General features: G+C 41.8%; 1 protein-coding gene across 6 annotated transcripts in view; it reads right to left on the reverse strand.

The window, feature by feature from the left end:
* pcnt (pericentrin) overlaps positions 1-15059 on the reverse strand; it is a 38317-nt gene that overhangs the window by 12913 nt on the left and 10345 nt on the right. For 3 of the 6 annotated variants that reach the window (XM_042436950.1, XM_042436947.1, XM_042436951.1), the window contains 30 exons: positions 14644-14881; positions 14356-14435; positions 13930-14227; positions 13580-13680; positions 13200-13311; positions 12818-12944; positions 12503-12622; positions 12356-12413; positions 12065-12169; positions 11798-11909; positions 11669-11709; positions 11445-11579; positions 11080-11326; positions 10796-10946; positions 9832-10285; positions 9473-9670; positions 9218-9289; positions 8423-8527; positions 7957-8109; positions 7099-7245; positions 4110-4270; positions 3616-3788; positions 3249-3433; positions 2952-3114; positions 2495-2737; positions 1756-1988; positions 1493-1600; positions 1073-1093; positions 463-699; positions 184-357 (listed from right to left, as the gene is read on the reverse strand). In XM_042436950.1, coding sequence (XP_042292884.1) covers positions 184-357; positions 463-699; positions 1073-1093; positions 1493-1600; positions 1756-1988; positions 2495-2737; positions 2952-3114; positions 3249-3433; positions 3616-3788; positions 4110-4270; positions 7099-7245; positions 7957-8109; positions 8423-8527; positions 9218-9289; positions 9473-9670; positions 9832-10285; positions 10796-10946; positions 11080-11326; positions 11445-11579; positions 11669-11709; positions 11798-11909; positions 12065-12169; positions 12356-12413; positions 12503-12622; positions 12818-12944; positions 13200-13311; positions 13580-13680; positions 13930-14227; positions 14356-14435; positions 14644-14881 — 4752 coding nt within the window. The remainder of the gene's footprint in view (positions 1-183; positions 358-462; positions 700-1072; positions 1094-1492; positions 1601-1755; positions 1989-2494; positions 2738-2951; positions 3115-3248; positions 3434-3615; positions 3789-4109; positions 4271-7098; positions 7246-7956; positions 8110-8422; positions 8528-9217; positions 9290-9472; positions 9671-9831; positions 10286-10795; positions 10947-11079; positions 11327-11444; positions 11580-11668; positions 11710-11797; positions 11910-12064; positions 12170-12355; positions 12414-12502; positions 12623-12817; positions 12945-13199; positions 13312-13579; positions 13681-13929; positions 14228-14355; positions 14436-14643; positions 14882-15059) is intronic. The other 3 variants (XM_042436949.1, XM_042436952.1, XM_042436948.1) reach the window with 2 other exon arrangements.

Here is a 15059-nt window from a genome sequence, read left to right on the forward strand (position 1 = left end):
TTAAGAGATTTCTAGTCCTTGTGGTGGCTTACAAAAGACAGATTAAGTCTGGCTACATGTTCAGATTTGTACCACAAGGTGGCACTACAGCCAGCTGCAACGATCAACAACCAACAATCATTTCGCCCAATCGACAAGCCCAAATCATCTCGGCTACAAATATTTGTCTAAAACCTTACAGACCTCTTGCTCTTTGCTCTGTAGGCCCTGCTGAGCAGTGTCCAGGGCATCCCTAAGCTCCTGGGTGGGGTCACGTGTGTTGTCATGGTAACAGTGTCTCGTCTCATCCAGTTTGGACTGCAGAGCTGAGATCTGAAGCCTGTTGGCCAGCTGCTGCTGCTCCAGCGCCTGCTTATCCTGACAGAAGGAGGAGTAGACGAGTGAAATTCATGAGGCAAAAAGCGACGGTGCAAATTGACACTAAAAAAGGTAAATTTAACTTGAATGTGCATTTGTTCTTACTTGTGTGAGCTCCTGTTCTCTCAACTTTACTCTGTGAAGCTCTTGTTCAAGGTGACTGGCGGATCGATTACTCTCGGCGCTGTTAAGCAACGCTTGCTCTAGCTCTCTAATCCGTCCAGCTAGCTTGTCTATCTCCTCGTTGCGTTCGGCGAGATCGCGCTGCGCTTGCTGATTGGCTGTGAGCAAGGATGAGTGGTCCTCTGTCTTGTCTTTGATGATGGCTTGTAGACTCTCCACCTACAGACACATATAAGGGACAGCATTTAGTATTACAGCTTTCTAGAGTGATAAGTAGCACAGTGATTTGTGAATAGAAAGATACATGATTTTTTTTTTTAGCAAAATAAGCCATTCCGGGTCTGCAGCCATTGGTACTGAACATTGAAGTCATGCCATTCCAGAGAACAGTAAGATGGAGGTGAAAGAGCAATGAAGTGAGGAGCAGAGGCGAATGAATATCAGCAAATGGATGATGAGATGTGAATGAATGTAGAAGCATAAGCACTAAAATTTATCTATGGATGATTGCACAGAAATAATGATGTACGATACACGCCATGCACAAGAGTCAGAGGAGCTAAGAGAAGAATGCTACTGTTTGAATTCATACCTGCAGAACCAAGTCCTCAAACTACAGCAATCCGTTCAGCGCAGGGATAAACACATGGCAAAAGTCAGGCTCATTGGCAAACAAACAATGCATTCATCACTTCAACCTCTGTAAGTAGTCATGGTTTCTAATCTAAACTGCAATACACTCATCACAGCAAACACATCAAAAAGCACACACGCTGCAAAATGCTAGACACTATTACTATCCTTCTGTATCTAGAAATGAAAGCATTTTGTGTAATATTGTCCTGTTAAATAAAAATAAAAAAAAACAGTTATTCTGCTTTAAGATGACACTCAGCCCTATTTGTGACGTGGGGAACACTGTGTGACTGAATCGCAGTAATGTAATGGAGTGCTGAAATCTGAAACAGTTCCCCTTTAGGCTTGAACTGGCTATCACATAAATGCACCTCACCCTGTGTCCTTTGATATCCACGCTGGTCGTCTGTCTGAGTTGGGCCTCCAGTCTTCGGATCTCCTGCTGGAACTCATCTCTCTCATGCTCACGCTCTACAGCTTGTTCCTGAATGCACAATAAAGAAAGAAATTAAAGATAATACTGTCAATCACAAGAAAATGAACATGAAAAATGAATACAGATTTATGAAGAATGACATTTTACATTTAAATAAGGGATAATTTTGGAAACATTCAGATTTTGAAGTAGTAAAAACTCACCTCTATAAACTGCCGGTCGTGTTTCAGCTGTTTCTCGAGTGCTTGGACACGCTGGTTGAGGTCTTCAGTGTGGGTCTTGTGGTGCAGCTCTGTCTCCAGGCCCTTTGTTTCTTGCTCTTCCAGCTCCCTCTCCAGGGCCCTGAGGCGCAGGGACAGAGAACTGTGGTCCTTCTCTGCCTGCCGCTGCAAGTCTAGCCTGTCCTGGGTCAAACGCTCTGCCTCTGCCAGTAGAGCTTAAAAAAAAAAGAGAGAGGAAGGTTAAGGGAAAATATTTCTATGTAAATACATAACACACACACACAAAACATTAAAAGGCAGGCAAGGCATAGAAAAGGGGTTTAAATACATACTGTGCCTTGCCTCCTGAAAAGGCAGTGAATGCATTCTCTGGTCTAAAATATGTTTAATGTTTATAAGAGGTAAGATAATAAAAAAAAATGACACAGCACTCCAACAGCCTTTGCTACAACCTACTGGCAATGGCAGTGTTACAAAGAGCAACCTCACACGGCACAGCAAATATACTGCATATTCATCCCCACCCCCTCATCACACTCATTCTTCACTCTGACCCACAAACCTGCGTCAGGATCTAAATTGAGCCAATGGCCTATGGAGAGAAGACACATCTGAGCACAGACATTACATAAGTGTATGGTCAAGCTCACTGAAGAGGTCACGTAACATTTTATGTAGACAGATGCGGGATTTTATGATTTAAGTGCTTGGCTCCGCTCACCTTTCTCCCTCTTTCCCAGACCGGCGGAGAGATGCTCCTTCTGACGCAAGACAATCGCATGCTCCTCGCTGAGTTCCTGATGCTTTGCTCTGAGGCTGTCCAGCTCCGCGGTGAGGCACTGCATCTGGTGCATCTTCATCTTCAGGTCCTCCAGCTCCTTCACTAGTCCCTCCTCTTGTGCCTCCTTCTGCAGTAGAGTCTCTTCTAGGACAGCTTTTTCAGCCATGTAGCCCTCTAGTAGCCCTGAACACATAATGCAAATAGTTCATGTGAAAAGAAAAGACATGTTTGAGATTCTTACATTCAGCCTCACAACTTGTTGAGGTTAGACTTCTGTGTAACTTGGAACACTGTCAGAGCAGCAAGGCGTATTAACAGCCAGTGGATTAACTACTGTAACTTGGCTTTGCTTTACTTGGCTTCCCTCTTGTGCTGCCAACGAGGACACAGCGCTCACCCTCAGCCTTGTGGAGCTCTAGCTGGAGTTGACTCTTCAGCTTTGCCTCCTGATCAAGCTGCTCCAATAAGAGCTTGTGCTGCTCAATGAGTTGGGCGGAGTCTTCTCTGCCCTGGGAGAACTTTTCCTCAAGAGAAAGGTGGACATCATGAGTCTGCTCCAGCTGGAGAAAAGGTAAGAAACCCAAGATTATCAGACAGGTTTGTTTGTTTGAGAAGAGGGTGTTAAAATTCTCACTGTGAATTTGATTCTTGAGAAACACATCTGGGATTATTGATTGGTCTATAGATGCTCTACCTGTGTGTTGGCCTGGTTGAGCAACTCCAGTAGTGTGTCTACTGTGTGACGCAGTCGGCTGCAGGCGTTCAGAGCTGCTTCCTCTCCTCCAGGGTTGATCTGTGTATCCGATATGAGCAAGCTCTCACAGAGCATATGGGTCAGCTCCATGTCCTCCGATGACATATCTGCGACTGAGATACCTACTAAAAGAATAGGTCAGTATTACCTGGTGCATTGATGCAAATATTCTATTTGTCAAAAGATCTGTTTAGTTACTGCATCTCTAATCAGGAATCAACATCTTGCATTGAGTGTTTGTATGCCTAATAAAACACAGTGAAGATCCACACATTTTCTAAAAATTTAAACATGAATCAGAACAGACCTGATTCTTGTGCATCTTTGTTCCCTGTCGAGCTTCTCTGATGGGTCGCCTGCTCAGTTGTTTTGGTTCTGGCACTGATCTTTTGTCCAATGAGCTCTTCTGTTGCAATAGTGCTGCGAAGCATCTCAATCAGCACCTTCTTTAGCTTGTCATTGGCCTGGTGCAGGTTACGTCTGGGAGAACAAAAGTAACACGAAGCAAAACACATGACTGTGTTCAGAGACTAAATCTCTGAAGAGATTTAAACACTTGGCTAGGATTTACTCAAATAAATCCAGTTGAGTTAGTAGAGAGGTTTACAAAAAGACAAAGCAACAACCATACGTTGTAACATTGGTGGTGTAACTAGTAACATTGACCACTTTATTTCCAAATTTCAATAAGGCAATAAAATACTTTTTTTTCCGCTAAAAACCTGCTAAGTATACAAGGAAGATTAACCAGCATTAACTGATGGCTAGTCCATAAAAGAACCAGCACTGAATATTGTTTACCTTTCCTCTTTAGCAGTCTGTAAGTCGTCAGTGAGCATCTTAAGAAGGTTGCCTCCCTCCTGACTCTCTCGCTCCCTCCGCTGGAGGAGGATGTCCAGCGTGTCCATCTCTGCACGCTTCCCTTCTAACTCTCCCTGCAGACAGCCAACCTCTGCTCGCAGCTGAAGAGAGATAACGATCGACAGAGGGAGAGCTTGTAAATTCTACCAACACTTAACCCAAACCTAATGAATTGAAACGTCTCTCCTCTGCTGTACTGTTTATAACCTTTTGATGTGTGAAGAATGTTAAGAGATAAAGTTTTTTCATATAGCACTATTCAAGAGCAGAATGTCAGAAAGTGCTTTACATTAAAAAAGGCAGCTGACATAAAATACAGACTTAAGATTAACAGCATAAACACCATAAAACAGAAATAAATAAATCTAAAAATACCGCCTTGTGGTTGTATGCCTCCAACAACCAGTCAAGTTGCAGTTTACATCCATGTCTGTCCAGACTCATAATATTTGTAGTGAACCTTTTAGTGAACTTTTGAAGGACTTTTTAAAAAGGTATTAAGTGTATTTTCCTTGTATGTGTTGACATGTTTGGCCAATAAAGCTTAATCTGATAGAACACAAAGTTGAAGCTGTGACAGTAGACAATACTTCAGATATGGATGTTGCTGCAAAGAAGCTACAAATTCTAAAACGTGGATGCTCCACACACATACACATCTTCAACCCTGCACCACAGAAGATCTAAACAATTACCACAGTTTCAAGGTGGACACCCAAGATTAGTGTCACCAATTCAGTATCTGAACAAACATAATACATGTTCACAATCTCCCCTTCTGTTCCTGAGTTATGGTGTTGAAACATGGCCAGAAAAGTGTTTTTTCAGAACATTATGATTTCACAGTGAAGTTGACCTTTGGGAATTAAAAAGTCATCATTTCATCATTTCACCCTATTAGCCATGTTTACAAACAAGGTCACAGTGACCTCCACCAAAATCTAATCAGTTCTTTCTTGAGTCCAAGTGGACGTTTGTGCCAAATTTGAAGAAATTCCCTCAAGGTGTTCCTGGGATATCGTGTTCACAAGAGAATGGGACAGACATACGGACGGACAACTTGAAAACATAATGCCTCGGGCCATGACTGTCACCAGCGCGGAGGCATAAAAAAACAAGACTAGTTTTAACCAGTGGGGTCTTGAGCTGCTTTTTAAAAAGATATCCACATTGTTCACAAACTACGTCCAAAGGGAGCGAATTCCAAGAAGGGAACTGCCAGAATCAACAAACTGAAACAGTTCAAACCTGAATTAATCAAATTCAAAGACTGGCTCATTGCCGTCTAGCTTTGTTTGCTGAAAAAAGCATCCATTTCTAACTTTGAGAGCACACACACAGAAAACTGCAGACCAGTGTGAGCTTCTATCCAAGTCCATCAAAATTAAGATACGCCGCACAACTTCTCCTGTACATCATGCTTTATATCCACAATAGAGCATGGTGTACTTAACTGTTTTTATTGTGCTCTATTCATAATGAAATTCAGCAACATCCTTTCAGAGCCAAGAGCATCATGACAAAAGCAGAGGTTATGTTCTGCATATAAAATGGAATCAAAACCAGATGTTTGTTTTCACAGAGAAATGCATTTTTTTTTTTCCAGAGTCAACAACCAGCATTATCTGATCCAAAAAGCCACAATACATTTAAAAAAAAACCCCACAAAAATCTGCATAATGCATTATGTAAACAGACATACTGACTGTATAATCATCATCAGGCATCCTTGGCAAAAGTACTCCGCTTAAGCACCAAGTCAGCGTGGGAGTGAGGCAAGCCGATTTCTGGAGGCACAGTAGAGTTTTCTCCCAGATCTGTAGTGAATTTTCTTACCTTTCCTTCTTCAGGCAGTTCATTCTGTCCCTCTCCTTTCACCATCTCTTCCCTCTCATTTTCCCTCTCCCTCCCGCTCCCTCCCATCAAGCACGTCTCATGCAGCCACCTGCCTCAACAAAACAATGCTGTTGCCCAGACAACAGCACCCTCCCAACCTCTCTTCAGACTCTTTGCTAACCTCATGGGGGGTGGGAGTGTTAATATCGCACGATAAAGAGCCAAGCTGGGTAGCTGTCATGGAAACAAAATATACACATAGATACATAAAGTATGTTTATGCTGATTGTTAAAACAACATTTAGCTTTATCATAAGAATATTAGGGATTCACTACACATTTATACGCAGTCAAAACTGATTTTTTGGATAGAAACGAGGGCTTTTAGTAGTTTAGCAATTACCTTGTCAGTAACCGGGGGGATAACAAAAACATAAAAGTTTCAGTATGCTTCACATCTCCACAACAACCAACCAACAAACTGAAGCTTTGCTCTAATGACCTGTAACAGGACAGGCAGACTATAATTGAATATAAAAATGAATAGAAAGAGAAAGAAATGTAGCTTTGCACTTGACTTTACAAATTATTTTGCCATCTGATGTTTGTAAGTCATGACCTGCTTCAAGTGGGGACACGAAAAGCATACAAAACATACACACACCGGATTAGTCTACTGATTCATTGACGTGATAATCTCTTTAACAAGATGTAATCCAATGCCAGATGATGTTAGATGAAAATACAGCCTGGACGCTATGCCTTAGCAGCAATATTCTTCTCTCTTTGTTAAATCCAGGATTTTTTCTGTTTTTCTGTTTCTAAGTCTTATTTGTCACCTTTAGACTGTCCTATGAACTTCAACACTCATGTTGTATTACCCATAATACAACACCTTTGTCTCAGACCTGTCTAGACTTGCCTGTGGTAAAATGAAGACACAGGTTCATACTCAACTCTTGTCATTTGCACTGAAAAAATGACAATGTAAAGCCTGTAAAAACATTGGACTGGGTAGGGCTTTTTCTGTGTGTGTGTGTGTGTGTGTGTGTGTGTGTGTGTGTGTGTGTGTGTGTGTGTGTGTGTGTGGTACCTGGGCTACCACAGCATCTAGCTGCTGCAGCTGGGCAGTAAGCTGGCTCATTTTGCCGGTGTAGCTGCGCTCCTTCTCCTCTTGTTCAGATGTGAAGCTCCGCCTCAGGTCCTCAAGCTCCGCCTCCTTCTGCTCTTCAAACTCAGTCTTCAAAGAAAGTAGAAACAAGTGAATTAAAAAAAGGTGTAGATCAGCACCTTCAACGCTGCGGTATGTATTTACTTGTTCCACAGCTACAGAGATCTCTGGTCTCACTGGCTTATGACTGACCACTGCCCATTTCAGATGGTCAAATGCTAAATGTCTGAAAAAAAAAAAAGTACCTTCAGCCTTAAAACCTTCTGCATCAGAGGATAAAAAGCTTAGATCCCATCCCATTTAGCCACTGTTCAGATGGTGGCATCACAAACACATGCACAACCCAGCAGCACACAGAGTCAGAGAGCAGAGAAACAGACGGACAAGAACATATCTAGATATATGATGGTGGGATTATGTTGAAACTGGGTTTGAATAAAGCTCCAGTGGGACAGAATCCAAGAGAAAGAACTAACCCCTAGGAATGAACTGGTGCAGCTGAAGCTTAGAGGGGGCAATGCCACAACACACATACACTCCACAGCTCTTAATAATCCAGAGCTATTACATAATGGTGTTTCAAACAGGCACTCAGAGTTGAATAAATACGCAACTCAAAATAAAAAGAATTGGGGAATACCGTTATAATATATTTCACATTTACTGAATTTATTATATGCGTAAAACATGATTGTCACAAAGGTTCTTTAGGAAAAGGATGCCACAAAACCATCCACATGTTTTTCCCCTCCATCTCCCCCAAGCATCTCCCTCCTTTACCTTCAGCTGATTAATCCTGTCCTGCAGCCTCTCTTCTGATTGGACTTTGTGGAGCTCCGCCTCTTCTAGGAAGTGCTGGCGTTGCCTTGTCGACTCCTCTTCAAGCTCCCTGCGACATGCCTCCAATTCTCGTGCAGAGATACCCCTCAACTCCTACGACAGCAGACATGTGTCATGTATTTGTTTAATACTGTCAATACGCAGTTGGTCAAATGCTCACATTCATAGTGCTTCTTTAAAAAAAAAAAAAAAAAATCCAAATAAATACGCCTCTTCACACAAACACATGATTATGGAGGATGAACAATGACTCTGTGTAATCCCTTCTCTAATGGGCCGTAAGAGCCACAGAGACAAGAACTCTAGTGACAACCACTAAAAACTGCTCGCCAGGCAGAACAGGGGATATTCATTCGTCCTATGAAACACACAGATTCACACACAGGCAGTATACACACACACACACCTGTAGCTGGAGTTGGTGTTGTTCGACGAGTTGGTCTTTCTCAGCGGTGTAGGAATGCGAGAGCTCCTGAAGAGCAGTGCCGTGTTGTTGCTCTAGCTCTAAAACCTAAGAAAGTGCACATGATGTCAAGACAAGTAAACTCTTTCTGACCATTAAAACAGATTAAAATTGGAAAGCAGGAAAGAAAAGTTAACATAAACCAATGTGGGAGTTTTTTTTATGGATATCCAAAACACTTAACACTCAATTTGATGCATTTGAAATGATGTAATTGCAATGCAGTAACAACTAACAAATTATCACTAAAATAAACTTAAAAAAAAAAAAGCATTTGTGAAATTAATAAATTAATTACATCATTAATTGATGATTTGCCCTGCAAAAGATTTATCAAGTCTAGCCAATGTAATCTAGCTGCTTCTTTCTCATCTTTATTTGTGCTTCTCACCCAAACTAAAAGATTTTTTCCATATATTTACATTCACGATTCCTTATTTTTTAAAGTGTGTGAGGAAAAAAAGACAGAATGGATGCCAGTATGTGGTGGCTAATCACCACTAATATATTCTCATTCAGTGGGAATCACTGTTCTGTTATGACTAGCTACTGAATTCATAGATGTTTAATTTTTGCTCCTGAGCAGTTAAAATTTATCTCTATAACTTTATGCAGTGCAATTAAATATACACATTGCTCTTATGTTTTCATCAGTGTCCACATGGTAATATGACTAAAATCTAAAAGCTAATGTAAAAGCTATTTAAGAGAATAATGTAGGGATTACTGGATAAGTACCTGCTTCTTAAGGGTCTCCAGAGCTTTGCAGTGTTCAGTGTCTAAGGCCTCTTTCTGAGCAGACAGCTCAGTCTGTAAAAACAATCATGAAGTACATAAACTCATTTTCATGCTGTTGCAAGTTGGTTTTAACAAGACAATCTCCTTGTTGCATACATTCATGTTAAAAGTGGACAGTCGAATTTCTCTTCTTACTTAAGTGAAGTGTATATTCGGGAGTAGCCTGGGGTTCAACTACCCAGCCTCCTTTCTCACCTTGTGAACGTGGCTGAGCTCTGCTGCCATGGCGCTAAACTTCTCCATGTGCAGCTGAGCCAGCTCCTTCCTTAGTTCCTCCCTGATGGACAGCTGCTCTGCACCATGACGCTCCATAATCTGCCGGTGCTCTGACTTTTGACGATTAACATCTTGACAGTGTCTCTCTTCAAGCTGCACCATTTCATCACGCAGTGTCTGAGATTAAAGAGAGGATGGAATAAAAAAGAGGTACTCAAGTACTTACAAACTGAGAAAAATGCACAATATGGTCTTTGTTAGGGTTTAAAGGCATTTTTAAGACTGCCCAAATAAGGATCGAAATTGTGTTTTACTTCCTATGAACTGTGTGTCCTTACTTGAACTTCCTTCAGGTATGTGGCCTCCAAAGTGTCCATATTACCCAGCATCCTCTTTTCCAGTTCATCCTTTTCTTCCTGGTGTTTGCGAGCCAACTCTGCCTCTAGAGCCTCAAGCTGAGCTTGACTGGTTTCTTGAAACACAGCCTCCAGACTTTCAAGGTCTGTCTTTCGTTTGGAATTGAGGGCCGCTTCCAAGGCAACAAGCTCAGCGTTGTGCTTGGATTCAAGCTCAACAGTCATAGCTGCAAGCCGATCTCTGTGACTGGCACTGAGTGACTCGAGTTGGGCTTTGTGTTTGGCATTGAGTGTGTCCATCTCTTGGGAGTGTTTGTTCAGGAGTGTTGCTCTGTCGTGTTCCAACTCAGTTTGATGTTTGTTCTTAAGCTCTGCCAGAGAGATTTCATGTTTCTGGGCCAAAGACTGCTCCAACACTGCTTTTTCCTCTTGAAACCTAAACACACACACATAGACACACAGAGAATCACTTAAATCACAGAACATTAAATCTGCCCAAAAGCAGAGGGGATGAAACTGCAGATTTCAAAACTGTTTTTCATATGATTTAAGGAAAGTAAGCAGGGACTTTGCATGGTGTGTAGCATTAAGTCAGACCATGATAGCAGCACTGCAGCTGAAATGTTGGTGTTCAAAATAAATGTCACAACAATATTAAAAGGAAAAGATGCCACTTTGCTCCAGAAAACTGTGTTGGATGTTCACTTTTTTACATTTTGACCAAAAATTTTTTTTTTAAAAAATCAAAAAGTAAAAACATTAAATATTAGAAGTAATCTATGACCTATCTGCGCTTCTTCTCCTTCTTTTTTTTTTTAAAAAAAAAAAATTCCTCTCACTGTATGATAACCAAAGTAGAACTCGCTTAACATAGTAATACAAACATGGCTTGGGTCGCAATGCCTAACTCCTGTCAAACCATTTACCTCCAGCTGGTCTTACTCACCTCTCTTGGGCTTGGTGTAGCCGCTCCTCACTCTGCTCAAGGAGGAGAACATTAAGTTCCTTGATTTCTGTTGCCATGCAGTTTTTTGCCTTTTGCAGCTCACTGTCAAACTGGGCCTCCAGTCTCTGCTTCAATAACAGGACCTGTGGGCCTAAAACACAATCAATATGTTACAAATTGAAGGAGAGCAACACTTATCTGCTTGGAAGCTATAACAAACTGACATTTTATTAAGAAATCAATGTGTATATTGTTCTCCTTTTGAATCTGCCAACTGATCTTACTCTCATTGTTGTCCAGTGCAGCCTGTAGAGACTTCAATTTCTCCTTCTCTTCCTGGAGTGCTTCTTCCAAACAAGTCCTCTCCTTCTCCGTCTCTCTCTCAAGGTCTGTCCTCAAGGCAGAGAGCTCAGCTTCATGCTTCACTTGGAGCTCTTCTCTCATCCTCTTCATCTCCTCCTGCACATCCTCCCTCTGCTGTTTCAGAGCTTCCTCAAGATGAATGAGCTCCCCGGCACACTCCTGCTTCAACTGACAGCATTTCAACATTTAAGCACTATGCTTTGAAATTACCATATTGTGCTATTAAATGTGTGTTTCTGTATTCATATCAACATATTCCAATCCTGAAATTGTTTCCCCCCCCCACCTTTTGTGTGTTTTTCTCCATTTCTGCTTCATGTTGTTTGCTCAAGTCTGCAAGTCTGTTCTCCAGGGTGTGGATGATGGTCATTCTTGTCTGCAGCTGCTCAGTGTGACACCACATCCTCTGTTCAACCTCCACCTAATTAAAATCACAAAAGCTTTTCATTATATAGCTGATAACTTCAGGGGGTAATATGAAGTACACATTATCTGATTATCTTTTCTCACCTCAACCTGTCTTGCCACCTCCAAATGGACTCTGGTGAGGTCTATGAGATAGACAATTAGAGATAATTTTTTATCTTTTCCACTTCTGGATACCAAATGGCAAATGTTTTACATGTATGCAAAAAGTACCTTGTAAGTGACGGTCAGAAAGTTTGGCCCTGAGTTGCTCTTGCTCCAGGGCATGACGAGTCTTCATCTCCTGCAGTTCTTCATAGTAATGGTCTGTGAGGTCTGAACGCACCTAAAGCACATGTAATGATATAGACTAATAAATGAGAGTGTCAGGGCACTATTTTCTAAGAATCTCTTCACATTCTAGCTTATTTTCCGATTTAGTGGGGAAAAAGGGGAAAAGAAAAGACTGAAAGACAGAGGGACCAAGTTTGTGTGTCTGACCTGTTGCAGCTCTTCCTTAAAGGAAACAGCCAAAGAGGATCGTAGGCTGGCCAGCTCTGTTGTGTGTTTCTCCTCCAGCTGCAGGTGCAAACTGTCAAGCATTTCCTGGATGAAACATAACATGATGCTTACAATACCTTCTAATGAGGATCACAGAAATAATAAAATACTATTATGCAACTTTGTAACTTGGTCAGTGGTTTCAAAATTTCAAACTGCTCCATACAACACATTTATCTGGCGATGGCAGGTCTTGAAAATGTCTTATGTTATTAATTTGTGCACCTTTACCTTTTGTTTCTCTGGCACATCACCTTTTTCCTCCTCAGCTTGACTGTGAGATATGAAACTGAAACAGAGACCAAAGGCACTGATATTCAAAGAGTTTCATCTAAGTTTGCGGTACACATATCTAGTCTTAGACATCTGCAGTAATACCTGTCATCTGAGGTTTTAAGCACGGATTCTTCTAAGGCACCTTCTACCAGCCTGAGCTGGAGCAGAGCAATTTCCTCTCTGTAGTTTTCCTCTGCTGCCCGCAACCGCTGCTCAAAGTACCTGGAGGAGGAGTGCGGTCAAATGTGCATAATTTGCAAGGGGTCTGCGTGAAGGTAGGAAGTTAAGGACTGACATGTAATGAACAAAATAATGCAAAGGTACACTGGGCAAACCAGTCCAGTAAACAACAAAGACTGTGAAAATAAAAACATCAGGACTACGTGTGTGTCCATGTGCCTGTTTGTGCACACATACCTCCTCAGGCTTTCCAGCTCAGCCTCATTCTGCTCTTTGATTTCCTGTTTTTGTTCATTAAACTCTGTCTTCAGGCGCTCGATATCATCAACACGAGATGAGCGAGCTAGCAGCTGCTCCTTCAGCTCTGTGAGACAATAAGGGAGATATCGAAAACAGAAAAAATACTGTTATTTGAAATACACACATGCAATTGATGTCTGAGAGTGAAGTTGTTCTAGTTTCCCTTTCTTTATTTTATCTCATTTCATCATTGTCAACAGATAATGGAAAAATGTATTTTAAACATGCCCTACATACTTTACACGGGAAGCCTTTAATTTCTTCAAGTTTTTTTTTGGATATAAACTACTAAGACGTCAGGCTGGTTTATTAATCTCACCTCCCAACTCTTGACGACTAGTCCTCATGCTCTCCAGCTGGGCCCACAGATGACCTACTTCCTCTTCTGATTTCTGTTTCAGCAAGTTCTTCTCCTCCTGTAGGCGCAATACCTGGTTCACAGAGAAGAAGCGTAATTTTTTTTTTTTTATTTCAAAACTTAATGTAATGTAAGGTTTGGTTTGAATACGTGTATGTTTCCTGTTATTTTAGAGACTGGTGCCAGAAAAATTATTGAAATATCCACAAGTGGGGGAGGGGGGGGGTTGATCTAAAAATATACAACAATTCGGTAATTTTGCCAGGGCCTGTTTATGATGTGTATACTGAAACAAAAAATAAGGCAATTTCACTACAGTTAATGTGTTCCAGTGAACTCACCTCCTGCTGCAGTTGCTGCTCTTTCTCCTCTAGGTGGAGTACTTGCTGCTCTCTCCCCTGCAGCACCGCCTCATGGCTAGAAACCAACTCCTCCAGAGCACCTAAGTAGCATTCACAAAACAAGAAGAAAAGCATGAACATTTTTCATGAATTAAGACACGATATACACTGCTTGCAAAACATGCATAAAGCAACATCATAAATTAAAACAACCATAGATGTTGCACAATTCAACCTTGCAAATCTCTAATATTTGTGGACAGAAATGATGTTTTCTGTCTTAGTGGAATTATACACTCTGAGTGGGGAGTGGAGGGGGGCTGGAAGAATTGTAGAGGAATGCAACTCACGGGCAGTGGCATCTCTGTCAGTACAGGCCTGTTTCAATTCCTCCTCTAGTTTCTGGTTCTGCTCCTTACTGGAGGTCTGGAACTCCTCCAGCCTGGCCTTTGAATCCCACAGCTCCGACTGGGCCTGGGACAAAGCTGCCTGGGCTTCAGTTACAGCTTTGCTGGTCTGGGTGAGGGAGGCCTGAGTGCTGGCAAGTTCTGTCTGGGTGTTAGTAAGGCTGTCCTGCGTCTCTGAGAGAGATGTCTGGAGGGTTGACTGGGTGCTTTCAGCTTCCTTCACCCATTCTGACCTTAGAGCCTGTGAAAAGAAAATAACTTTATTAATTGAAATAAATAATTCAAATGATGTGAATTTGGTAAATAAATCACAGAACTCTGATGATCAAATGCACTATTTGTATGACAATTGTTTTAATAAAGCTTGACCTGTATCTCTTCGGCCTGCTTTTCCTCCATGGAAGCTCTTTCCTGAGCAACACGAGTCTCCCACTGCTGCTTCAACTCATCTGAACATACATATATGACACAAATGAAAGGATTCATAAACATCAAAGACTTTGAAGGTTACATCTGTCATTGTGGTTTTCCACAACAAGCCTCTAAATCTATATGAGGGTGACTTGCTTGCATCCATGACAGCATGAATGTTGAGTGCACTCAATGGTAGACATGAAAAAGAACACTGAACAAACAGAGCAAACACTCTAGACTCACCCATGTCTCTGTGATGCAGCTCACGCAGTCTCTCCTGCTGCTCCTGGTTCTGCAGTCTGATTTGTTCCAGTTCTGACAGATGCTGGGCCCGCAAGAGTGAAGTCTCCTGAGTTAATGTCTCCCTCAGGGAGGCCTGAGCAGACTCCTGCTGCAGGTTTATCTGAGGAAACTCCACTTGGGACATGTGGACGTTTGTCAGGCTCAGACGCAAGACTTCAAGCTCGACGGTCTTTTGGGTCTTAGGGAATGAAAGCATAAGGTATAGTTCATGTCAGAGTTTTCCTGCATCTAATAGTGACACCATGTCAAGAGGGAAATGCATTTACATTTTAGGCATTTAGTTGACACTCTTATCATCCATGGCCATTTATGCCATGTTTGGACTGCAGGAACTTTCCCCGGGGACTAAGAACTTT

The sequence above is a fragment of the Thunnus maccoyii genome, chromosome 16 (assembly GCF_910596095.1).
Source record: "Thunnus maccoyii chromosome 16, fThuMac1.1, whole genome shotgun sequence".
In the NCBI taxonomy this organism is placed as follows: domain Eukaryota; kingdom Metazoa; phylum Chordata; class Actinopteri; order Scombriformes; family Scombridae; genus Thunnus; species Thunnus maccoyii.